A 25,510-nucleotide genomic window follows, 5' to 3' on the forward strand; every position below is an offset into this window, starting at 1 on the left:
CTAACAACTGACCTCCTCCACTCCATCCCCCACAGCCACTTCCTCCTGTACCACTTTCCCCTTCCTTCTAGATTGTAAGCTCGAAAGAGCAGGGCCCTCGAACCCCTCCTGTATTGTATTGTTACTGTCTTGTCTCATGTCCTGTCCCCCTTGCTATTGTACAGCGCTGAGCAAACCCTTTGGCACTATATAAATACTGTATAATAATAATAATAATAATAATAATAATGTTGATTGGGTGAGTGAAGTCCCCTCCCCGGTATTGTTTGTCAAATACAATGGAATGAAGACTGCAGTTCCCACAATTACCACAAGGTGGGGGATCTTGCACAGTGACAGGAAGTGATGTCACAACAGACAGGAAGTGATGCCAGGTTCAGGCAGGAAGTGATGTCAGGTATAAATGGGAAGTTAAGGGTGAGAGGCGATTCAGGAGGAAGTAGAGAGGAGACATTGCCGGAACTGGCAGCAGAGGAGGTATGCATTGTGTTGACATTTTTTTTCCCAGCCCCAACTATGAGGGGTTCAGAAGTGGAATTCTGGTTATGGCTGGGTTCACACTCATGCGGCTCGCGTTTGCCCAGCAGTCCATTCATTTGAATAGGCTGCCGTACCAACGGGGGAAAGAAAAATGCCCCACTCTCTTTTTTTAAAAATCCCACCGCACAAAATCACCTGGTCATCCAAGACCATGTTGCAGAAATGAACACGCCCCAATGAAAGTCTTAGGAGGAAAGCTAAATTTTAGGCAACAAAATCCTAATGAACATGAGTTCAGCTTCAGGTAAGTCTAATTATTAAACAGGTGTCCAGCAGACAGGTGATTATAAAAGGGCGTGACTTAACACAGGAGACCCCGGGCATTTCTTGCTGTCAGCAACGGCACCACATGGAAGAGAAATGTCACAAGACCTGAGAAAGAAAATTATTTCTTTACACAAGAAAGGTTAAAGCTACAGGAAGATCAGCAAAGTTTTACTTATCAGTCAGAACATATCAGTCACAGATGTTATGCTCTATATTGAAAGAGAAGATGCTCCCATCGCTCCATGCCCTCGGTCGTCGTGCACTTTTCCAGCATGACAATGATCCAAAACTCACATCTAAGGCCACTGTGGCATTTCTGAAGAAGAACCGGGTGGAAGTGATTTCGTGGCAAAGTATTCTCCTGATCTGAACCCAATCCAACACCTATGGGGAATTCTGAAGAGACAAGCTGAGCATCACTCTCCATACAGCATCCAGCCTCTAAAAGAGATCGTTCTTGAAGAATGGAAAAAGATAGATGTTGCAATATGTCGCCAACCTGTTCATTCCATGCCTAGAAGACTCAGTGCCGCCCTTACAAATCATGGAGGTCATACAAAATACTAGATGGAGGTGGATTCATCTTTGCCTCAACTAATGGGAGTAAAACTGAAGATTTCTGTCATCAAAGTTCTATTATTAACCTTACTTCCATGTCATGAGCCGAGCAAATGTTCTATAAAACTTCGATCTGTCCCAATGGTGGAGATCGTTCTTGTCTTCATTGAGATATTGATTAAATATCTTACTTTTCAGAAGGAGTGGAATCAATTATGCCGAGTGCTGTATCAATAGTGATACCCAGATAAACACATAGAAAAGTTAATAATCTAAATGTATAAATCGTAGTATCCAGCTAGAAGCACTCCGAGATCAGATGATGATTAATTGTGAGCAGCATAGAGTTCATGTTTCATGTTTTTATACATTCATAACAATAAATGAGAATGAAAACACATATCCCCATAGTCCAAATCACTATCAATGTATCATTGCTCTACAGAGGGGGGCAATCTGTACAGGTCACATGACCACGTCAGTGAGAATGGACCATGACTGGAGTCCCATCGCTGAAAGGATATTCAACTTCACCCTGGAGATCATCTACCTGCTGACCGGAGAGGTGAGGAGGATTCTGGGAGGTCACATGACATCACTCTCATCTCTATTAATAAAACTCAGACCTGACCAAAGAGGTGAGGAGGATTCTGGGAGGTCACATGACATCACCCTCATCTCTATTAATAAAACACAGACCTGACCGGAGAGGTGAGGATTCTGGGAGGTTACATGACATCACTCTCATCTCTATTAATAAAACACAGACCTGACCAGAGAGGTGAGGAGGATTCTGGGAGGTCACATGACATCACTCTGGTCTCTACTAATAAAACAGACCTGACCGGAGAGGTGAGGAGGATTCTGGGAGGTCACATGACATCACTTTCATCTCTATTAATAAAACACAGATCTGACAGGAGAGGTGAGGTCGATTCTGAGAGGTCATATGACATCACTCTAATCTCTGTTAATAAAACCCAGATCTGACCGGAGAGGTGAGGGGGATTCTGGGAGGTCACATGACATAACTGTTTCTCTTTTAAAACAGAGTTTTCCTCCTGTGAAGTCTGGTGATTGGGTAACTATCACAGTGCCTTCAACTCACTCCTTAACACCTAAGAGGAACAACGAGAAGAAGATTCTAGAAGTCATCAAGAAGATGATGGAGCTGCTGACAGGAGAGGTGAGCGGTGCCGGGAATTCTGGGACATTCTCCAGTAACAGACAAGGGATGTGTCTGGATGATGACTGTATCATTGTGTGTGTCAGGTTCCTATAAGGTGTCAGGGTGTCACTGTCTATTTCTCCATGGAGGAGTGGGAGTATTTAGAAGGACACAAGGACCTCTACAAGGACCTCATGATGGACAATCAGCCGCCCCTCACATCACCGGGTAAGAGGAGACTTTATTGGAAAGGAGAGAGCAGTACGGAGGGTCCACCTAGATCCCCCATCATCTGATAAACACATAGAAACAATGGATTCAGTCAGTGTGTGTGTTTCCTACAGATGGATCCAGTCATGGGAACCCACCAGAGAGATTTCCCTGTCCTCTGTATTCCCCGGGTTCCACACAGCAAGAACACACCATCCCTCACCATCATCAGGTAGATGAATCCAGTCATGGGAACCCAACAGAGAGATGTCCCCATCCTCTGTATTCCTGGGATTCCATACAGGAAGATCACACCATCCCTCAACATCATCAGGTAGATGGATCCAGTCATGGGAACCCACCAGAGAGATGTCCCCATCCTCTTTATTCCCGGGATTCCACACAGGAAGATCACACCATCCCTCACCATCATCAGGTAGGTGGGACAGAATATATGTGACTGAAGGAGATTCTAAACTGTATAAGATTTTTTTTTTTTTCGCATTGCAACCTCAAGCTAGTAGCACTAACATTTTGGAGATGTTGTTTTCTATCATTTTGTTGTTTTTAGAGTGACGACCCAATTGATTTGAAAGTTGAGGTTAAAAAGGAAGTAGAGGAGACATATATGGGAGGTGATCAACTGTCTATGGAGGAGGGTGAAATGACAGTGACATTAAAAGAGGAGGAATCTTCTCCAGATATCAGCACATGTGAGTAATGATGTCCAAATAGAGAAATACTTTCATTTCATTGGTTTAAATCATGCAGATGGATCAAAATATTGTCTAATATGACTAAAAATAAGGTATTGAGATATCGTACACTTTTTGGTAGGCTAATCTTAAGCACTCACCAGAAAAATATCCAACATGTCACCCAATAAGACCAGCAAATGAGGTGGAGAGCCATCAGAATTCTCCAGTATCACAAACAAAAAAAACGGCAAGGTACATCATATGCAAGGTCCATCTCCATTACTCAATAAAACCATCATGTTTCTGCTGTACGATCCACCGTCATTCCTCAATACAATGTCCTTTTTTCAGCAAATGAGGAGATACTGGACACCATATGAAAGGTCCATCTCCATTCCTCAATATAACGTCATGTTCCCAACAAATGAGGAGATACTGGACACCATATGAAAGGTCCATCTCCATTCCTCAATATAACGTCATGTTCCCAACAAATGAGGAGATGATACTGGACACCATATGAAAGGTCCATCTCCATTCCTCAATATAACATCATGTTCCCAACAAATGAGGAGGAGATACTGGACACCATATGAAAGGTCCATCTCCATTCCTCAATATAACGTCATGTTACCAACAAATGAGGAGATACTGTATACCATATGGAAGGTCCATCTCCATTTCTCAATATAACGTCACGTTCCCAACAAATGAGGAGGAGATACTGGACACCATATGAAAGGTCCATCTCCTTTCCTCAATATAACGTCATGTTCCCAACAAATGAGGAGATACTGGACACCATATGGAAGGTCCATCTCCATTTCTCAATATAACGTCATGTTCCCAACAAATGAGGAGATACTGGACACCATATGGAAGGTCCATCTCCATTTCTCAATATAACGTCACGTTCCCAACAAATAAGATAGTGTATACCATATGGAAGGTCCATCTCCATTCCTCAATATAACGTCATGTTCCCAACAAATGAGGAGGAGATACTGGACACCATATGAAAGGTCCATCTCCATTCCTCAGTATAACGTCATGTTCCCAACAAATGAGGAGGAGATACTGGACACTATATGGAAGGTCCATCTATGTTCCTCAGTGTAACAAATGAGGTGGCCTTAAGCCCAGCTACAATGTCATGAGTAGATGTAGAGTTGACATTGTGTTCTGCACTTGGTTTGGTTGAGTTTGAAGAGCTCTCCAATATTTGTCTTTTTCATGGGGTCCTGGTTGTACCCAATTCCATGCCTGAGGTTTGTGAAACTGCTTTGTGTTCAGCCATCTCAGATGTTTTTCTGACTTTTATAATCGAATATTTCTTCCTAACAGATGGACAAGTCGTTCGGAATCCCTCAGAGGCGCATTTTCTGCTATCTCCACTTTATAACGCCATCATAAAATATTCTTCAGAAGTAAAGCACGATACTCAAAATATACACCCCGACCTTTACCATGAAAATAGATAAACTAATCCCCCTAAACCTCAAGATTTTGATAATAAGCCACATCTAAGACTTCACAGTGCAGACCTATCCTCTGATAGGTCGAATCCGCAGAGATCGTCGTCTCGTAGCTTAGATACGGTTTTCCCCAGAGATGAAAAGCTGTTCCTATTGTCTGAAGCTGATAATTGTTTTATATCAAAACCATCCCTTGCTTTAGATCAAAGAATACACAAACATGAGGTTTCCTTTCCCTGTTCAGAGTGCGGGAAATGTTTCACTCAGATGGCAGACCTTCTCAGACATCTGACAACTCACACTAGGACGCACCCTCTTTCGTCTTCAAAATGGGATAAACCTTTGTTTCAGAACACAGACCTTCTTACCCATGAGATAACACACACAAGTGAGCATTCTTATTCATGTTCAAGGTGCGGGAAATGTTTCACCCAGAAAGCAGACCTTCTTACCCACGAGATATTACACATGGGCAAGCATTCTTTTTTATGTTCACAGTGCGGAAAATGTTTTGCTCAGAAAACAGACCTTCTTACCCACCAGAGAATTCACACAGTTGAGCGGCCTTTTTCGTGTTCAGAGTGCGGGAAATGTTATACTCAGAAAGGGGCACTTATTGCACACCAGAGGAGACACACGGGCGAGCGTCCATTTTCCTGTTCAGAGTGTGGGAAATGTTTTGTAGAGAAAGGACACCTTCAAAGACACCAGAAAAGACACACGGCTGATCGTCCCTATTCTTGCTCAGAGTGCGGGAAGCGATTCTTTCAGAAAGATGAACTTGCCACTCACCAGAGGAGTCACACGGGCGAACGACCTTTTTCCTGTCTAGAGTGTGGGAAATGTTTCACTCAGAGAGGAGTACTTATTGCACACCAGAGGAGTCACGTGGGGTCGCGGCCCTATTGCTGTTCAGAGTGCGGGAGAGGTTTTACCGTGAAAGGGCATCTTGTTATCCACCAGAGAATCCACACAGGGGAGCGTCCTTTTTCCTGTTTATTGTGTGGGAAACGTTTTATAAGGAAGGAACATCTTGTCAAACACGAGAAAAGCAAGATATGTTTGACGCCAAAACCATGTGCCGGTTCACATGCCCGCTGATACTGGGGAGACACGTAGCAGACTGCCACGCCCTTACAACGATTGCTGGTTGGACCGCATCTAAAATATTTGGCGCGGTTTTAGGCCTTTGTCTATTGATTCTCATTGTTTTAATATTTTAATTTTCTAAAGAGCAAACCGATTACCCAGCCCTATAAATCACAATGGGAGAAGAGGAGCTCCAGGGTAATAGGATGTAGAAGAACGCAGTGAAACTTTAGGGATCGCAGTCCGAGGGGGTATAAAAAAGGGATTTGAAGGAGACTAGGATCTACAGAAGGAACGTTTTTGCGGGGGGTTATGAATTCACACTTGAAAATATTTTTTAATTAGTGTGACTTTAGTGTCAGTATATTGAAATACTTTAATGCAGTTTAGGGGCCACTATTATAAAAGTCGTGGGGTGAGGGGCTAAAAAAGGAGACTGGAGATATGGAGGAGACTAGAATCTACGGAAGGAACTTTTTTGCCGGGGGTTGTGAATTCACATTGGAAACATTTTTTAATTAATGTGACTTTAGTGTCAGTATATTGAAATACTATAATGCAGTTTAGGGGCCACCATTTTATAAGTCGGGGGGGGGGGGGGGTTAACAAAGGCATTTGGAGAAACGAGGAGACTAGGATCTACAGAAGGAAAGTTTTTGCTGGGTGTTATGAATTCACACTTGAAAACATTTTTTAATTAGTGTGACTTTAGTGTCAGTATATTGAAATACTATAATGCAGTTTAGGGGCCACCATTATATAAGTCGGGGGGTGGGGGTTAAAAAAGGCATTTGGAGATATGGAGGAGACTAGGATCTACAGAGGGAACTTTTATGGGGGGGGGGGTTATGAATTCATGCTAGAAAACATTTTTAATTAGGGGAACTTTAGTGTCAGTATATTGAAATAATATAATGCAGTTTAGGGGCCACCATTATACAAGTCGGGGGAGGGGGTTAAAAAAGGGGTTTGGAGGAGATTGGGATCTACAGAAGGAACATTTTTGGGGGGTCATGAATTCACACTTGACAATTTTTAATTTGTGTGACTTTAGTCTCAGTACGCTGTAATACTATAATGCAGTTTAGAGGCCACCATTATACAAGTCGGGGGGTGGAGTGGGGTGGGGGGGATGAGGGTTAATAAAGGAATTTGGAGATGTGGAGGAGACTGGGATCTACAGAAGGAACTTTTTTGGGGGGTTATGAATTCACACTTGAAAACATTTTTAATTCGTGTGACTTTAGTGTCAGTATACTGTAATGCCATAACGCAATTTAGGGGCCACCATTATACAAGTTGGGGGGAGGGGGTTAAAAAAGGAATTTGGAGATGTGGAGGAGACTGGGATCTACAGGAACATTTTTTTGGGCGGGTTATGAATTCACACTTGAAACTTTTTTTAAATTTGTGTGACTTTAGTGTCAGTATACTGTAATACTATAATGCAGTTTATGGGCCACCATTATACAAGTCGGGGGAGGGGGGGTTAAAAAAGGGATTTGGAGGAGACTGGGATCTACAGAAGGAACATTTTTGGGGGGTCATAAATTCACACTTGACAATTTTTAATCAGTGTGACTTTAGTGTCAGTATACTGTAATACTATAATGCAGTTTAGGGGCCACCTTTATACAAGTAGTGGGGGGGGGGGGGTAATAAAGGAATTTGGAGATGTGGAGGAGACTGGAATCTACAGAAGGAACTTTTTTAGGGGGGGTCATAAATTCACACTTGACAATAATTTTTAATTAGTGTGACTTTATTGTCAGTATACTGTAATACTATGTTGCAGTTTAGGGGCCACTATTATAAAAGTCGGGGGATGGGGGGGTTACAAAAGGAATTTGGAGATGTGGAGGAGACTGGGATCTAAAGAAGGAACTTATTTTTGGGGGGTTATGAGTTCACACTTTGAAAAATTTTATTAATCAGTGTGACTTTAGCCTCAGTACGCTGTAATACTATAATGCAGTTTAGGGGCCACCATTATATGAATCGGGGTGGGGGCTAAAAAAGGAATTTGGAGATGTGCAGGAAACTAGGATCTACAGAAGGAACTTTTTTGGGGGGGTTCTGAATTCACACTTGAAAATTTTTTTTTTTTCGTATGACTTTAGTGTCGGTATACTGTAATGCCATAATGCAGTTTGGGGGCCACCATTATACGAATCGGGAAAGGGGGGGTTTAAAAAGGGATTTGGAGGAGACTGGGATCTACAGAAGGAACATTTTTGGGTGGTCATGAATTCACACTTGACAATTTTTTATTCGTGTGACTTTAGTGTCTGTCTGCTGTAATACTATAATGCAGTTTAAGGGCCACCATTATACAAGTCGGGGGGGGGGGGGGGTTAAAAAAGGAATTTGGAGATATGGAGGAGACTAGGATCTCCAGAAGGAACTTTTTTTTAGGGGGGTTATGAATTCACACTTGACAATTTTTAATTCACGTTACTTTAGTGTCAGTATACTCTAATACTATAATGCAGTTTGGGGGCCACCGTTATACAAGTCGGGGGAAGGGAGGGGGGGGGAGTTGAAAAAGTTATTTGGAGATGTGGAGGAGACTAGGATCTACAGAAGGAACTTTTTTGGGGGGTTATGAATTCACAATTGAAAATTTTTTTTCGTGTGACTTTAGTGTCAGTATACTGTAATGCCATAATGCAGTTTGGGGGCCACTATTATAGGAATCGGGGGGGGGGGGGGTTAAAAAGGGATTTGGAGGAGACTGGGATCTACAGAAGGAACTTTTTTGGGGTAAGAATACGCACTTGAAAAGTTTTGTTTAGTGTCAGTATAATGCTGAGTTGCAAGCCAACCGCTAAACACACAGATAAAAGGCACGTGTAAGAGAGCTGTTAATAGATTGGAATTTCTGTCCATCCGGCCCTGGGATTTACACAGTTCTGCTTCTAAGTATAGCCCCGGCAGGAGACCTGATTTTCATCCATTGCAGTAATGTAACAATTACAGGCCTTTCCCCTTAGTACGTGATTGGACAGTGAAAGAGAAGCTGCAGATGGATTAGCTTGATTTTTTTGGTCACTCTGCTGTCTTCTCCTGTCAGCATGTCCTTATTAGTTATTGGATCCTTGTGCTGCTTCTTCCTTCCCAGCGTAAGCTCTGCTGTAAAGGTTAAAACCATAAGGTTGAAAGTCCAATAAAAGCCCAATGTGCAGTCCAAGGAGAACACTGCCATCTCGTCTGCTGCTATCCAAGAGTTAGAAGTGAACTCTAGAAGCCGAATGCAAGCAGTAACAAGGAAGCGCCATCTAAGTGCAGCAAACCAATTTTATTATTGGTTTGCTGCACTTTGATGGCGCTTCCGTTTTTTTTCTGCTTGCAGCAGAGGTAGTGAGTCAACAATAAGTGAATTTAACCACTTCAAGTCCAGACACTTTCCCCCCCTTCCAGTCCAGACACTTCCCCCCCCCCCCTTCCAGTCCGGACGCTTTTCCCCCCCCTTCCAGTCCGGACGCTTTTCCCCCCCCTTCCAGTCCGGACGCTTTTCCCCCCCCCTTCCAGTCCGGACGCTTTTCCCCCCCCTTCCAGTCCGGACGCTTTTCCCCCCCCCTTCCAGTCGGGACGCTTTCCCCCCCTTCCAGTCCAGGCCAATTTTCAGCTTTTAGCGCTATCACACTTTGAATGACAATTGCGTTGTCATACAACACTGTACCCGTGTATGAATTTTTTTAGCATTTTTTTTAGACAGATAAAGCTTTATTTTGGTGGTATTTATTCACCACTGGGATTTTTATTTTTTTTGCTATATAAACGAAAAAGTCCAAAAATTTTGGAAAAAAAAGTGTTTTTCTTATAAAATTTTGCAAATAAATAATCTTTCTTCATAAATCTTGGCCAAAATGTATTCAGCTATCTTTTTAGTAAAAAAAATAAAAAAATAACCCAAATTAGTTTAAAACCAAAAATTATAATTTTTCAAAAACTTTTTTTGCATTTTTATTTTATTGTTTTATATTATTATTTTTATATATATATATTTTTTACATACTGTCACCCTAGCAATACAGTGTTACCATGGTGACACTGTACTACTTGTGGGGGGTGATGAAAAATTTTTTTTTTACACTGCTTTTACACCCATAAAGGCTGTAAAAGCAATAATTTCTCCTTCTCTCTGGCTGCATTCCTGCAGCCATTGAGAAATACTGTGTGTGCTGTGATTGGTCACAGCTTGTCACATGGTACAAGGCTGTTGCGAATGGCCCTATACCATGTGATCTGTGTGATCATTCACAGATTTCTCTAGTAGTAAGCAATGATGTCAGAAGTAACATCTTGCTTACCACTCTGCATGTGATCACTGATTGGCCAACCAGTGATCACATGATCAGAACCTCACACAGAGGTCCCATACAATGATCTTGGAGGACACAGCGGGCACAGGATCACGGTGCCATTAGCCCCCAGGGAGCGCGCACAGGCAAGGAAGCGGGAGGACATTTTATAAATGGCCACTCGCTCCTGCACTGCTCCCGTCCAGCCGTTTATGTACATGGGCCGGACAGGAAGTGGTTAAACAAGCTTAGGACAAACGTAGATCTGTAATCTAAAAGGTTAACAAAAAATCACAAAGAGGTCCAAACTGATGGACTCCTAAGAGATTGATTAAATGAATGAGCTAATGTGTTCCTTTTATATCTTCCCCCCCCAGGGGTAGGCTATATTGGCCTTGGTTGTGTCTAACTCCATCAGTTTTAGGGGGTTTTTTGGGGACAAAAATTTTGGGTCTTCTCCAACATTTCCTCAAAGGCCTCCTTCATCCCTTACATTTCCCATTAGCCAGGTGACTGAACCAGCCTCTCCCACAGCTTCCGTACAGCGTTGGAACTCCTTCTTCATGATCAAAGAAGATGTCTCCATCATTGGATGGACTGGAGGTAGGAGTGAATTGAGTGATGGCAGAAAAAGACAAAACGATCCATCACTTTGGACCTCTTTGTGATTTTTTTGTTAACCTTTTAGATTTCAGATCTATGTTTGTCCTAAGCGTGTTTGAATTCACTTATTGTTGACTTGCTGTGTAGCTGTGTGGTACCCCCCCCGAACTCGGCACTAGGGGGTTTTGGGGGGTCCTGGTTGAGTTCCTGCACCTATTTTCTGAGGGAAAAAAAGCCCTGGTTTTAACCCTTTATGCACCATAAATACCCCTTTACTTGCTACTACCTCTACTAGTCTTTTGATGAAATAATACTCTTGAAGGTTGTTTTTGAACTGTCCTCCTGTTGGTTGGAGGCCGTCTCTCCTTGTTCTTTCACCAAAATTTGATGCCCTCTGTGGACTCCTGCTGTCCTAAGTGATCCGTCTTATAAGTGAGGTCTCCAGTGGTGTTCTAAATGAGGTCCAACCAAAGATCTATCTAGGGGAATTGAAAACTTCTCCTGGACCTTCTAAATGGAAGTCCTTGTCATGGATGATGAGTACCTTCTGAGTGAATGATTCGAGAAGATGCCTTCCATTAATGTATGGTTAGAGCCACATTTTCTGAACATAAAGAATCGGTGGTGTCTTAATCCTCAGGGTTAGGAATGGAGAGCAGATTGGTGCCATTTTTATATTGGATGGTATTTGTATTTTGGGAGATAAGTGATGTTTTTGTCTGCTGCTTTTGTTTTATTTATGTATAGTGAAATAAAAATTGGAAGTGATGAAGTCTGGCTTTTTTTCCCCTCTATAATACATTGTCATGCCTGCACACAGGAGGCAGTGTCCAGCAGGGCCATTCCGTATCTTAGCTCTGATTTTCAGTATAATATCTAAGAGGGTGCATGTGGTGGTGGGAACATGTACAGGGCTTTCCAATAACGAGAAGGTAAACCTCCACCTTACACAAAGGTTTGCCAATAGAAGAGGAAAGCACATTGGAAGCCTCAGGTACAACTATACTATATTAAAAGTATTTGGCCAGCCCTCCAAATCATGTGATTCAGGTGTTCCAATCCCCTCCAAATCATGTGATTCATGTGTTCCAATCCCCTCCATGGCCACAGGTGTATACAATCAAGCCCCTAGGCATGCAGACTGCTTCTACAAACATTGGTGAAAGAATGGGTCGCTCTCAGGAGCTCAGTCACTCTAAGCGTGGTCCCGTGATAGGTGGCCAATAAGTCCATCCGTAAAATTTCCTGGCTACTAAATATTCCACGCTCAACTGTTAGTGGGATTATAACAGTGGAAGTCACTGGGAACACCAGCAACTCAGCCACGAAGTGGTAGGCCACATCACATGATAGAGCAGGGTCAGAGCATGCTGAAGTGCACAGTGCGCAGAAGTCACCAACTGTCTGCAGAGTCAATAGCTAAAGACCTTCAAACTTGGTGTGGCCTTCATATGAGCCCAACAACAGTGCGTAGAGAGCTTCATGGAATGGGTTTCCATGGCCAAGCAGCTACATCCAAGCCTTCCATCACCAAGTGCAATGCAAAGCGTTGGATGCTGTGGTATAAAGCACACCGCCACTGGACTCTAGAGCAATGGGTATTGTCTGGAGTGACCAATCACGCTTCTCTGTCTGGCAATCCGATGGGCGTGTCTGGGTTTGGCGGTTGCCAGGAGAACGGTACTTGCCTGACTGCATTGTGCCAAGTGTAAAGTTTGGTGGAGGGGGATTATGGTGTGGGGGTGTTTTTCAGGGGTTGGGCTTGGCCCCCTAGTTCCAGTGAAGGGAACTCTTAAGGCGACATTTCATGCTCCCACCTTTGTGGGAAGAGTTTGGAGACGGCCCCTTCCTGTTCCAACATGACTGCGCACCAGTGCACAAAGCAAGGTCCATAAAGACATGGAGGAGCCAGTTTGGGGTGGAGGAACTTGACTGGCCTGCACAGAGTCCTGACCTCAACCCCATAGAACACCTTTGGGATGAATTAGAGTGGAGACTGCGAGCCAGGCCTCCTCCCCCGACATCAGTGCCTGACCTGACAAATGTGCTTCTGGAAGAATGGTCCAACCTTCCCCTAGACACCCTCCTAAACCTTGTGGACGGCCTTCCCAGAAGAGTTGAAGCTGTTATAGCTGCAAAGGGCGGGGCCAACCCAATATTGAACCCTACGGACTAAAACTGGGAGGCCATTAAAGGTCATGTGCGTGGAAAGGCTGGCGGCCCAATACATGGTGTCCCATGGATAAGAAAAGTGTCAAAAAGTGGAGGTGATCGTATCAGGCAGAGGTGCTACAGAGTCCTGGGGCTTCATCTTAACAGGGACACAACAAAGCCCTAGAGGATCGTAGTTTGCTCTTTAGCTGCTAATCTGATCTCAGACAGCAATGACAGGTACATGGGGATGATGAGCAGTGGGTAGTATATACAGTTAGGTCCATATCTATTTGGACACATGCACAATTTTAGTTTTTTTCAGGTATTGACCAAAATATATTCCAGCTCTAGTTCTATAATGGATATGGGCAGACAATGTGCACTCTCGGGTGTCATTTGAGAGTATGTACATCCAAATTGGAGGAAGGGTTTAGGAATTACAGCTCTTAAGATTAGCCATCCCACCTTTTTCAAGGGACCAAAAGTGATTGGACAATTAAATCAAAAGCTGTTTCAAGGCCAGGTGTGGGCTACTCCATTATTTTTTCATCAATTAAGCAGGTAAAAGGTCTGGAGTTGATTCTAAGTGCGGAATTTGCATTTGGAATCTATTGCTGTGAACCTACATCATGCATTCAAAGGAGCTCTCCATGCAAGTGAAACAGGCCATTTTAAGGCTTCAAAAACTAAACAAATCCATCAAAGAGATAGCAACATTAGGAGCGTCCACGTCCACGGAAGACAACAGTGGTGGATGATCGCAGGATCCTCTCTATGGTAAAGAAAAACCCATTCACAACATCCAGACAAGTGAAGGACACTCTCCAGGAGGTGGGCGTATCATTGTCAAAGTCTACAATCAAGAGAAGACTTCACGAGAGCAAATACAGAGGGTTCACCAAATACAGAGGGTTCACCACAAGGTGCAAACCATTCATAAGCCTGAAGAATAAAAAAGCCAGATTAGACTTTGCCAAAAAACATCTAAAAAAGCCGGACCAGTTCTGGAAAAGCATTCTTTGGACGGATGAAGCTAAGATGAATCTGTACATAATGACGGGAAGAAAAAAGTGTAGAGAAGGCTTGGAACAGCTCATGATAAAAAGCACACAACGTCATCTGTAAACCATGGTGGAGGCAGTGTGATGGCATGGGCAGGCATGGCTTAAAGTGGCACTGGGTCATTGGTGTTTATTGATGATGTGACAGAAGACAGAAGCAGATTAATTCTGCAGTGCTTACAGATATACTGTCAGCCAAATGCAGCAAAGTTGATTGGACAGCGCTTCACAGTACAGATGGACAATTATCCAAAACACACTGCAAAAGCAGCCCAAGAGGTTGTGAAGGAAAAGAAGTGGAATATTCTGCAATGGCCGAGTCAATTACCTGATCTCAGCCCAATTGAGCATGCATTTTACTTGCTGAAGGCAAGCCTAAAGGCAGAAAGACCCACAAAGAAAGAACAACTGGAGAGAACAGTTAGAGCCTGACAAAGCATCAGAAAGGAGGAAACCCAGTCTTTGATCATGTCCATGGGATCCAGACTTCAGGCAAAGCATCAGGAAGGAGGAAACCCAGTCTTTGGTTATGTCCATTGGTTCCAGACCTCAGGCAAAGCATCAGAAAGGAGGAAACCCAGTCTTCGGTCATGTCCATGGGTTCCAGACTTCAGGCAAAGCATCATCATAGATGACAGGGACATGGTGATGATGAGCAGTGGGCAGTATATATAGTATGGAAACAGAATGGGGGAGTGTAATTCTGTGATTGTCCAGCAGAGGGAGCTCCATGGTACAGATAGCTGCAGACAGAAAGTGACGTCACAGACAGACAGGATGTGGTGTGTGTGGGAGGAGGAAGCTGGGAGGTAATGAGAGGATGGAGAGGAGGAATGAGGTAGACTTTCTGTACATTGTATATGAGATGATCCTATGGGGGAGGTAATATACAGATGGAAGTGATACGGCATATAGATTTTATGGTGGGGTTTCATACAGTATATAGATTGTATGGGAGGGGTGGGGTGTCATACAGTATATAGATTGTAGGGTGGGGGAGGGAGGTGATATCATACAGTATATAGATTGTAGGGTGGGGGAGGGAGGTGATATCATACAGTATATAGATTGTATAGAGGGGGGGTGATGTTCTAGAGTATATAGATTGTATGGTGGGGGAGGGGTGGGCTATCATACAGTATATAGATTGTATAGAGGGGGGGTGATGTTTTAGAGTATATAGATTGTATGGTGGGGGAGGGGAGGTGATGTCATACAGTACAGATATTATGGGGGAGGGGTAGAAGAGACGCTCTGTGATGGGGGGGCAGTAGGGAGAGGAGGGAGAAATGTTGGGGGGGGGGGGGGGGTAGGGAGGGTAGAGGGAAATGTGATGGGGAAGGGGACTGATTGATGGGAAAGCATGCAGGGAGAACTGGTGGAGAAGGGCAGTAGATCTGAGAAGAGGATAGAAGTGGTGGAGGTGAGGGGAGAGCTGGAAATGAAGGGGGAGAGAGAGGGATATGGTGGAGATGGAGAGGAGGAGTAACAATGGAGGAGTAGGGTGGGAGGTAGGGGGGAGATATGGTGGAGATGGAGAGGAGGAGTAACAATGGAGGAGTAGGGTGGGAGATATGGTGGGGGGTACGGGGGGAGATATGGTGGAGAGGAGGAGTAGGGTGGGAGATATGGTGGTGATGGAGAGGTGGAGTAATAATGGAGGAGTAGGGTGGGAGATATGGTGGAGGGTGGGGGAAATGAGGTGGAGAGGAGGAGTAACAATGGAGGGGTAGGGGGGGAGATATGGTGGAGGTGGAGATGAGGAGTAAGGTCGTTCCCTCTTTTTGGGTCATGCCATTGATTCCCCGGACTATGACAAGGAGCACATTCTGGGCTCAGTTGGTGACGTATTTCAGGCTCATTGTATTGCCGCTATCATATAGATGCTCTCGAGTCATCTGGTGTCGTTGGTAAATCTTCCCTTCTGGCCAAAGTTTTACCTTCCCTGCCCCCTGGAGTGTGAGAAGATTTGTAATTTATACTTTGCTTTGTCCAATAACAGACCGTCTGATACCTCCTGACCAATTGGAGGTCTCTGGGGAGTAGAATACATGGAGTCTGACATCATTGTGTATCTTTTGTATTTTGCTATTAATAACTTTTGTTTTTGTTTTGAACCATGCTTCTCAGGGGAGCTGATAGTGTGTACCATAGATGGATGTAGTCTCTACTACGCTATGCGGTGAATCCCCCGAAAATGTAATCCAAAGACCTGCAATCCAGATCCATCCCAGTTTCTTTTCCTTCTGCTGAAAGAAGAGGCCTACCCAGGTCACATGATCACCTCAAGAAGGATGGATGAGGAGTGGAATGACCGGACCAATAGGATGCTAAACCTCACCCTGGAGATCATCTACCTGCTGACCGGAGAGGTGAGGAGGATTCTGGGAGGTCACATGACATCATCTCTATTGATAAAACACAGACCTGACCGGAGAGGTGAGGAGGATTCTGGGAGTGCCGTGTGACGACATTATTACCCTTTCTTTGCAGAGTTTTCCTCCGGTGAAGTCCGGCGACCATGTAAACATCACAGTGCGTCCACCCCACTCCCTGACTCCTGAGAGAGATAATGACAAGAAGATTCTAGAAGTCACCCAGAAGATGATGGAGCTGCTGACAGGAGAGGTGAGCGGTGCCGGGAATTCTGGGACATTCTCCAGTAACAGACAAGGGATGTGTCTGGATGATGACTGTATCATTGTGTGTGTCAGGTTCCTATAAGGTGTCAGGATGTCACTGTCTATTTCTCCATGGAGGAGTGGGAGTATTTAGAAGGACACAAGGATCTCTACAAGGACGTCATGATGGACAATCAGCCGCCCCTCACATCACCGGGTAAGAGGAGACTTTATTGGAAAGGAGAGAGCAGTACGGAGGGTCCACCTAGATCCCCCATAATCTGATAAACACATAGAAACAATGGATTCAGTCAGTGTGTGTGTTCCCTACAGATGGATCCAGTCATGGGAACCCACCAGAGAGATGTCCCCATCCTCTGTATTCCCGGGATTCCACACAGGAAGGTCACACCATCCCTCACCATCATCAGGTAGATGGATCCAGTAATGGGAACCCACCAGAGAGATGTCCCCATCCTCTATATTCCCAGGATTCCACACAGGAAGGTCACACCATCCCTCACCATCATCAGGTAGAATGCATTAAAGTCTGCAACTCAAAGATAGCTGCAGTTGATATGATTATATTCTATGCAATCCTAGTGGTCACATTTAAAATATTTGTTTTATATCACATATGGTTTTAGGGAGGAGAACAGTTTGATATCAAAGTTGAGATTAAAGAAGAAGTGGAGATGTATGTGGTGGGTGATCAGCAGCCTACAGAGGAAAATAAAATGAAGGTGATGATTAAACAAGAGGAATTCTCTCTAGATATTGACAAAGGTAAGTAGTAGATGCAGCAATTATATTTCCATTGTACTTTGTTGATTATAAAAAAAAGAGACCCTGATGTCATCATGTCAGTGATTAGACTTGATTAGAAATAGTACACCAGAAAAGCAGAAATGCCTTTTATGTTGGTAAAATATTATTGTATCTTGATGCTGGGCTGTGAAACATTTAGAACATCGATCTTAAAGGATTGCAATTGAGTATAGTGTTATTGTGTTCAGCTTTAGGTCTATCTCCATTCCTCAATATAACGTCATGTTCCCAACAAATGAGGAGGAGATACTGGACACCATATGAAAGGTCCATCTCCATTCCTCAATATAACGTCGTGTTCCCAATAAATGAGGAGGAGATACTGGACACCATATGAAAGGTCCATCTCCATTCCTCAGTATAACGTCATGTTCCCGACAAATGAGGAGGAGATACTGGACACCATATGAAAGGTCCATCTCCATTCCTCAATATAACGTCATGTTCCCAACAAATGAGGAGATACTGGACACCATATGAAAGGTCCGTCTCCATTCCTCAATATAATGTCATGTTCCCAACAAATGAGGAGGAGATACTGGACACCATATGAAAGGTCCATCTCTATTCCTCAATATAACGTCATGTTCCCAACAAATGAGGAGGAGATACTGGACACCATATGAAAGGTCCATCTCCATTCCTCAATATAACGTCGTGTTCCCAATAAATGAGGAGGAGATACTGGACACCATATGAAAGGTCCATCTCCATTCCTCAGTATAACGTCATGTTCCCGACAAATGAGGAGGAGATACTGGACACCATATGAAAGGTCCATCTCCATTCCTCAATATAACGTCATGTTCCCAACAAATGAGGAGATACTGGACACCATATGAAAGGTCCGTCTCCATTCCTCAATATAATGTCATGTTCCCAACAAATGAGGAGGAGATACTGTACACCATATAAAAGGTCCATCTCCATTCCTCAATATAACGTCATGTTCCCAACAAATGAGGGGGAGATACTGGACACCATATGAAAGGTCCATCTCCATTCCTCAATATAACGTCATGTTCCCAACAAATGAGGAGGAGATACTGGACACCACATGAAAGGTCCATCTCCATTCCTCAGTATAACATTATGTTCCCGACAAATGAGGAGGAGATACTGTACACCATATGAAATGTCCATCTCCATTCCTCAGTAGAACGTCATGTCCCCAACAAATGAGGAGATACTGTACACCAGGTATAGGCAACCCTTAAAAAGGTGGAGATCTACCTGAACAACATGGGAGAAGTCAAAGATCACCGGGAACAGTTTCACCGCCTCCACACCTGATATAAACCTCTAATTGCTGTACTACCATATTGCAGTCACATGCATTGTACAGCAATCATGGGTTTAACTCAGACACACTCACATGGCTTTCCAGAGGAGCATCACTTGTAAACAAGTACTTAGTGGCATTCGGCAGCGGCACCTTTGGGGCTCGTTCACATGTAAAGTTGGAAGGTGGTAAAACCCTGTGGTTGAGTCCACTTTTGCTGCCGCAAATCCTTATCCCCTTTAGCTGCTGAGGCAGCAGCCAAAGGTGTACACGTGCTATAGCAGGAATTAAACCCCCTGTTGCTTTTGGTGGGTGCTACTGCCTTCCAATTGTGACCCATTCAAATAAATAGGAACACTCTGCAAGGGCCCCTGAACTGCATGCTTCTGCCGGGTCCAAGGGGTTAAAGTGGGTGGTGAGAAAGCAATACAAAGCTGCCTGCTTTAACCCTTTGTTTGCTATTCTGCACAAGGTTGCAGGGTACTTGCACTCAGTTTGATGCTCTGGGATGGCGGGTCAGCAAGCCCAGACCGTGATCTACCAGTCACCTGGCTGAATTATATTGGTAGATCGCGACCTACTGGTTGCTGACCCCTGCTGTACATCATTTGAAAGGTAAATTGTCATTTCTATCATCATGTTTCCCAAATATCGACAGTTTGCTTTTCACATATATTATTTTTTTTTCTTTTTTGTTCTTTTTAGTGTTTCATTTGTACAAAGTTCACTGTGCCCCAAAAATGTACACACTATGATTTGCAAACAATTGGTCTCTCACCATCAAAAATTAAGTTAGTACTTTTGTATATTTTAGTTTTTACTGTGCAAAAAAAAAAACGGTTTGACCAGCACAGGGAGAACTCTTCAGCTATAAAACGTTTCCATTGCTGTCCAAAGAAACATCGTCGATGTACCTACTCCATCACCAATAGTCCCAGCCCTTCCTTAATATTATGTTGTTCATAGTAGTTCTGTAATGTTGAGGACATCACATTCCTTATCCAAGCCACTTCTGTTTAAGGGGTGCCTGGAAGACAGCCCAGTATCCACACAGGTAACACAGACACCTTAAAGGCTATGTTCACCTTTTAAAAAAAATAATAAATGAACATTTTTTTTTGCAGGTACGCAGATATAGTGAATGCAGGGTCTGGGGAGAGCGGATATAGTGAATTCAGGGTCCAGAGAGAGTCGATATAGTGAATGCGGGGTGTGGGGAGAGCAGATATAGTGAATGTGGGGTCCGGGGAGAGTGGATATAGTGAATGTGGGGTCCAGGGAGAGTGGATATAGTGAATGTGGGGTCCAGGGAGAGCGGATATAGTGAATGTGGGGTCCAGGGACAGCGGATATAGTGGATGCGTGGTCTGAGAAGAGCAGATATAGTGAATGCAGGGTCTGGGGAAAGTGGATATAGTGAATGCGGGGTCCGGGGAGAGCGGATATAATGAATGCGGGGTCTAGGGAGAGCAGATATAGTGAATCCGGGGCGCGGGGAGAGCGGATATAGTGAATGCGGGGCACGGGGAGAGCGGATATAGCGAATGCGAGGTCTAGGGAGAGCAGATATAGTGAATGCGGGGCGCGGGGAGAGCAGATATAGTGAATGCTGGGTCTGGGGAGAGCGGATGTAGCGAATGCGGGGTCCGGGGAGAGCGGATGTAGCGAATGCGGGGTCCGGGGAGAGCGGATGTAGCGAATGCGGGGTCCGGGGAGAGCGGATGTAGCGAATGCGGGGTCCGGGGAGAGCGGATGTAGCGAATGCGGGGTCCGGGGAGAGCGGATGTAGCGAATGCAGGGTCCGGGGAGAGCAAATGTAGCGAATGCGGGGTCCGAGGAGAGCGGATATAGGGTGTGCCATAGTCCCTCCTCCTATGAAAGAGGTAGGCATGACCCATCTCTAGGGTTAGGGTGTGCCATGGTTTCTCCTCCTATGAAAGAGGTAGGCATGGCCCATCTCTAGGGTTAGGGTGTGCCATGGTCTCTCCTCCTATGAAAGATGTAGGCATGGCCCATCTCCAGGATTAGGGTGTGCCATGGTCCCTCCTCCTATGAAAGAGGTTGGCATGGCCCATCTCTAGGGTTAGGGTGTGCCATGGTTTCTCCTCCTATGAAAGAGGTAGGCATGGCCCATCTCCAGGGTTAGGGTGTGCCATGGTCTCTCCTCCTATGAAAGAGGTTGGCATGGCCCATCTCCTGGATTAGGGTGTGCCATGGTCTCTCTTCCTATAAAAGAGGTAGGCATGGCCCATCTCCAGTGTTAGGGTGTGCCATGGTCTCTCCTATGAAAGAGGTTCATATGGCCCCTCTAGGGTTAGGGTGTGCCATGGTTTCATGGCAGAGCCCAGTTAAATCACTGACTTTCTAGGGCAACATTTGTGGCTCCTGACCACAAAACCTAAACGATTAACGTGCTTGTTCTATATTCCCAATAGATGAATGTGATGAGCTCCTCTGTGAGGGAGACCTCCTTGTACCCCTGGATTGTAATACGGAAGATGGTGCTATGATAGAACCTTCAGCAGAAGTAAACCCCGTTGCTTCAGATGTACACCAAAGGCTGTCCTGTGGAGATGCACCAATGAATTCCTCTTCCACTGACTGGCCTACTGTTACCAGCATAGTCCATACAAGTCTTAAAAGTGCGGGAAGGTCTTCCAATCCTTCTGTTTTCCCAGGAACCTCTTCCAGGGATTTACCCAGAGAAGATAATTTATCTGTATCTTCCGAAGTTGATCAATGTCCGTCTCTCGGTGTAGACCATGTGTCGCAACCACAGGCTCGCCCGTTTCCGTGCGCGGAGTGCGGTAAAGGTTTTTCTCAGAAAACAGACCTCCTTAGACACCACAGAACCCACACGGGCGAGCGCCCTTTTTCATGCTCGGAGTGCGGGAAGAGTTTCACTTGTAAAAAGGTGCTCCTCGCGCACGAGAGGAGTCACACGGGCGAGCGTCCTTTTTCCTGTCCAGAGTGCTGGAAATGTTTTATACGTAAAGGAGACCTTCTGAGGCACCTGAGAAGCCACACGGGCGAGCGTCCCTATACTTGTCCAGAGTGTGGGAAATGTTTTGCTCAGAAAGGGGAGCTGCTGGCGCATCAGAGAATTCACACTGGTGAGCGTCCTTATTCATGTTCACAGTGCGGGAAATGTTTTACTCAGAAAGGGATACTTATTGCGCACGAAAGAAGTCACATAGGCGAGCGTCCTTTTTCTTGCCTTGACTGTGGGAAGACTTTCACTCAGAAAGGAGGACTTCTTAGACACCAGAGAATCCACACGGGAGAGCGTCCGTTTTCCTGTTCTGAGTGCGGAAAGTCTTTCTTTCAAAAAGGAGAGCTGCTCACGCACCAGAGAATTCACACGGGCGAGCGCCCTTTTTCCTGTTCTGAATGCGGGAAATGTTTTACTCAGAAAGGGGTACTTATTGCGCACCAGAGAAGCCACATGGGTGAACGACCGTTTTCCTGCTCGGAGTGTGGGAAATGTTTCACTCAGAAAGGACATCTTCTTTCCCACCAGAGGAGCCACACGGGGGAGCGTCCTTTTTCATGTATTGAATGCGGGAAATGTTTCACACGGAAGGGGTATCTTCTAAAACACCAGATAATTCACATGGGCGAGCATCCTTTTATATGTTCAGAGAGCGGGAAATATTTATTTCCAGGAGGGGAACTTCTCGCACAGCAGAACCGACAAGTAAAGGAACGCCCCTTTTCCTGCCTAGAATGCGGGAAACGCTTCACTCACAAAGGAGTACTTATTGCACACCAGAGGAGTCACACGGGTGAGCGTCCTTTTTCCTGTTCAGAGTGTGGGAAATGTTTTACACAGAAAGGCCATCTCCTTTCGCACCAGAAAGGTCACACAGGGGAGCGTCCTTTTTCCTGTTCGGAGTGCGGTAAGTGTTTCATACGGAAAGAGGCTCTCTTCAGGCACCAGAGAAGCCACACGGGCGAGCGCCCGTTTTCCTGTCCAGAATGCGGGAAATGTTTCCTGCGGAAAGCGCACCTCGTTGCGCACCAGAGAAGCCACACGGGCGAGCGCCCTTATTCCTGCACGGATTGTGGGAAAAGTTTCCTCGAGAAAAGAAAACTCCTCAGGCACGTGAGAGTTCACACGGGCGAGCATCCTTTTTTGTGTAGGGAGTGCGGGAAATGTTTCATGTTGAAATCGCATCTAATTACGCATCGAAGGAACCCGTGCCAGCTGACACCTGTGCCAGATGGATGTGGTGGGGTGCCCCCGCAGGAACTTAATATCGATGTAGGTTTGGGTTGTATCATTAAGAATGAAGAAATATCTTGACATATTTATTACATGAATGTTTTTTTATGTTTTTTTGGAACCCTGTTGTCACCCTATAAAAGGAAGTGGGCAGGGCAAAGGCGGGACCTTTACATGGTTTGACAAGCTGAGGGCTTGTCCTTCTACACTGGCTTCTGATCATAGACATGCCCCCCACTGTGACATCATCGCCTCCTGATCTGGAATGGCAGGGCAGCAAAGCTCTTTTGTATGAGGTTGGAACCCCGTTGTCACCCTATAAAAGGAAGTGGGTGGGGCAAAGGTGGGACCTTTACATGCTTTGACAAGCTTTAGGCTTGACCTTGCACACTAGCTTCTGATCATAGACATGCCCCCCACCTGATCTTGAAAGCCCTTTGTATGAGGTTGGAACCCTGTAGTCACCCATTAAGGACTTGGAGCCCCGTTTGTCACCCTATAAGGGGTTGGAGCCTCGTTGTCACCCTATAAGAGGTTGGAGCCTCGTTGTCACCCTATAAGAGGTTGGAGCCCCGTTGTCACCCTAAGGAGGTTGGAGCCCCATAGTCACCCTAAGGTGGTTGGAGCCCCGTTGTCACCCTAAGGAGGTTGGAGCTCCGTTGTCACCCTAAGGAGGTTGGATGTCCATTGTCACCCTATAAGAGGTTGGGCCCCCGTTGTCATCCTACAAAAGGAAGTGGGTGGGGCAAAGGTGTGACCTTTACATGGACTGACAAGTTTAGGGTTTGTCCTACACTGGCCATTGATCATAGACATGCCCCCCCACATCATTGCCCCCTGATCTGGAACAGCAGGGCAGCAAAGCCCTTTGAGGTTGGAACCCCGTTGTCACCTATAAAAGGCAGTAGACCTGCAAGTAATCAGATGCCCGGATCTAACGTACACAATGGGCAGCGCATGGCCCGCTTCATACAGACAAATGCCGCCATTTTTATCGCATGGCATATTTTCATTTTTGACCTCAGTTCTGCCCCCTGTGGATGCTGGAAGGTATAACCCGGCTCAGATGGTGAACGTGTTTTGACTCCTCTGTAACATTTATTATTATGAATGTAGGAGAAATAAATTGCTGAAAAACTGTCTGAATTCATTCTTCTCAAAAATTGTGGTCAGAAAAAAATCCCTTTTACGTATGGGTCCCTATTGGAGTCCACCTTATATCAGAGTGTCCATCAGGGTCCCACCATAAATCAGAGTGGCCTACACATCAGGGTCCCTATCAGAGGCCTCCCTTACATTAGGGTCTTATTTGGAGCACCCCTTACATCCGAGTCTGCTTCAGAAGTCCACCCTTACATCAGGGTCCCCATCATAGTCCACCCTTACATTAGGGTTCCCTTCAGAGCACCCCTTACATCAAACTCTGCTTCAGAAGTCCACCCTTACATCAGGGCCCCCATCATAGTCCACCCTTACATTAGGGTTCCCTTCAGAGCACCCCTTACATCAAACTCTGCTTCAGAAGTCCACCCTTACATCAGGGCCCCCATCATAGTCCACCCTTACATTAGGGTTCCCTTCAGAGCACCCCTTACATCAAACTTTGCTTCAGAAGTCCACCGTTACATCAGGGCCCCCATCATAGTCCACCCTTACATTAGGGTTCCCTTCAGAGCACCCCTTACATCAAACTCTGCTTCAGAAGTCCAGCCTTACATCAGTGTCCCCATCATAGTCCACCCTTACATTAGGGTTCCCTTCAGAGCACCCCTTACATCAAACTCTGCTTCAGAAGTCCACCCTTACATCAGGGCCCCCATCATAGTCCACCCTTACATTAGGGTTCCCTTCAGAGCACCCCTTACATCAAACTCTGCTTCAGAAGTCCAGCCTTACATCAGTGTCCCCATCATAGTCCACCCTTACATTAGGGTCTCCTTCAGAGCACCCCTTACATCAAACTCTGCTTCACAAGTCCACCCTTACATCAGGGCCCCCATCATAGTCCACCCTTACATCAGGGCCCCCATCATAGTCCACCCTTACATTAGGGTTCCCTTCAGAGCACCCCTTACATCAAACTCTGCTTCAGAAGTCCACCCTTACATCAGGGCCCCCATCATAGTCCACCCTTACATCAGGGCCCCCATCATAGTCCACCCTTACATTAGGGTTCCCTTCAGAGCACCCCTTACATCAAACTTTGCTTCAGAAGTCCACCCTTACATCAGGGCCCCCATCATTTTCCACCCTTACATTAGGGTTCCCTTCAGAGCACCCCTTACATCAAACTCTGCTTCAGAAGTCCAGCCTTACATCAGTGTCCCCATCATAGTCCACCCTTACATTAGGGTTCCCTTCAGAGCACCCCTTACATCAAACTTTGCTTCAGAAGTCCACCCTTACATCAGGGCCCCCATCATTTTC

At 45.2% G+C, this 25,510-nt stretch overlaps 3 protein-coding genes across 3 annotated transcripts in view; all 3 read left to right on the forward strand.

Annotated features, from left to right (window-relative positions):
- LOC149453271 (uncharacterized) overlaps positions 1 to 25,510 on the forward strand; it is a 227,083-nt gene that overhangs the window by 25,607 nt on the left and 175,966 nt on the right. The window lies entirely within an intron of this gene.
- LOC149453272 (uncharacterized) lies at positions 429 to 24,221 on the forward strand. Its single transcript, XM_089688589.1, has 9 exons — positions 429 to 477; positions 1,811 to 1,930; positions 2,417 to 2,551; positions 2,638 to 2,754; positions 3,315 to 3,456; positions 4,786 to 4,868; positions 4,926 to 5,951; positions 8,774 to 8,789; positions 21,618 to 24,221. Exons 2-9 carry the CDS (start codon positions 1,835 to 1,837, stop codon positions 23,162 to 23,164), a joined length of 3,162 nt encoding a protein of 1,053 aa, XP_089544715.1. The 5' UTR covers positions 429 to 477; positions 1,811 to 1,834; the 3' UTR covers positions 23,165 to 24,221.
- LOC149453273 (gastrula zinc finger protein XlCGF66.1-like) lies at positions 14,902 to 17,033 on the forward strand. Its single transcript, XM_089688590.1, has 4 exons — positions 14,902 to 14,936; positions 16,258 to 16,499; positions 16,621 to 16,755; positions 16,842 to 17,033. Exons 2-4 carry the CDS (start codon positions 16,404 to 16,406, stop codon positions 17,031 to 17,033), a joined length of 423 nt encoding a protein of 140 aa, XP_089544716.1. The 5' UTR covers positions 14,902 to 14,936; positions 16,258 to 16,403.

Source organism: Staurois parvus, unplaced genomic scaffold, assembly GCF_062004578.1.
Source record: "Staurois parvus isolate SC_StPar_1 unplaced genomic scaffold, SC_StPar_1.0 ptg000449l, whole genome shotgun sequence".
Taxonomy (NCBI): domain Eukaryota; kingdom Metazoa; phylum Chordata; class Amphibia; order Anura; family Ranidae; genus Staurois; species Staurois parvus.

Bases quoted from the DNA above. Each gene is read 5' to 3' on its own strand.
- LOC149453273 (XM_089688590.1), top strand. From the start codon at position 16,404: ATGATCACCTCAAGAAGGATGGATGAGGAGTGGAATGACCGGACCAAT. The intron at 16,500-16,620 runs GTGAGGAGGATT...CTTTCTTTGCAG, and splicing joins TCTACCTGCTGACCGGAGAG to AGTTTTCCTCCGGTGAAGTC. The intron at 16,756-16,841 runs GTGAGCGGTGCC...TGTGTGTGTCAG, and splicing joins TGGAGCTGCTGACAGGAGAG to GTTCCTATAAGGTGTCAGGA.
- LOC149453272 (XM_089688589.1), top strand. From the start codon at position 1,835: ATGACCACGTCAGTGAGAATGGACCATGACTGGAGTCCCATCGCTGAA. The intron at 3,457-4,785 runs GTGAGTAATGAT...TCTTCCTAACAG, and splicing joins TTCTCCAGATATCAGCACAT to ATGGACAAGTCGTTCGGAAT. The intron at 4,869-4,925 runs GTAAAGCACGAT...AATAGATAAACT, and splicing joins TCATAAAATATTCTTCAGAA to AATCCCCCTAAACCTCAAGA.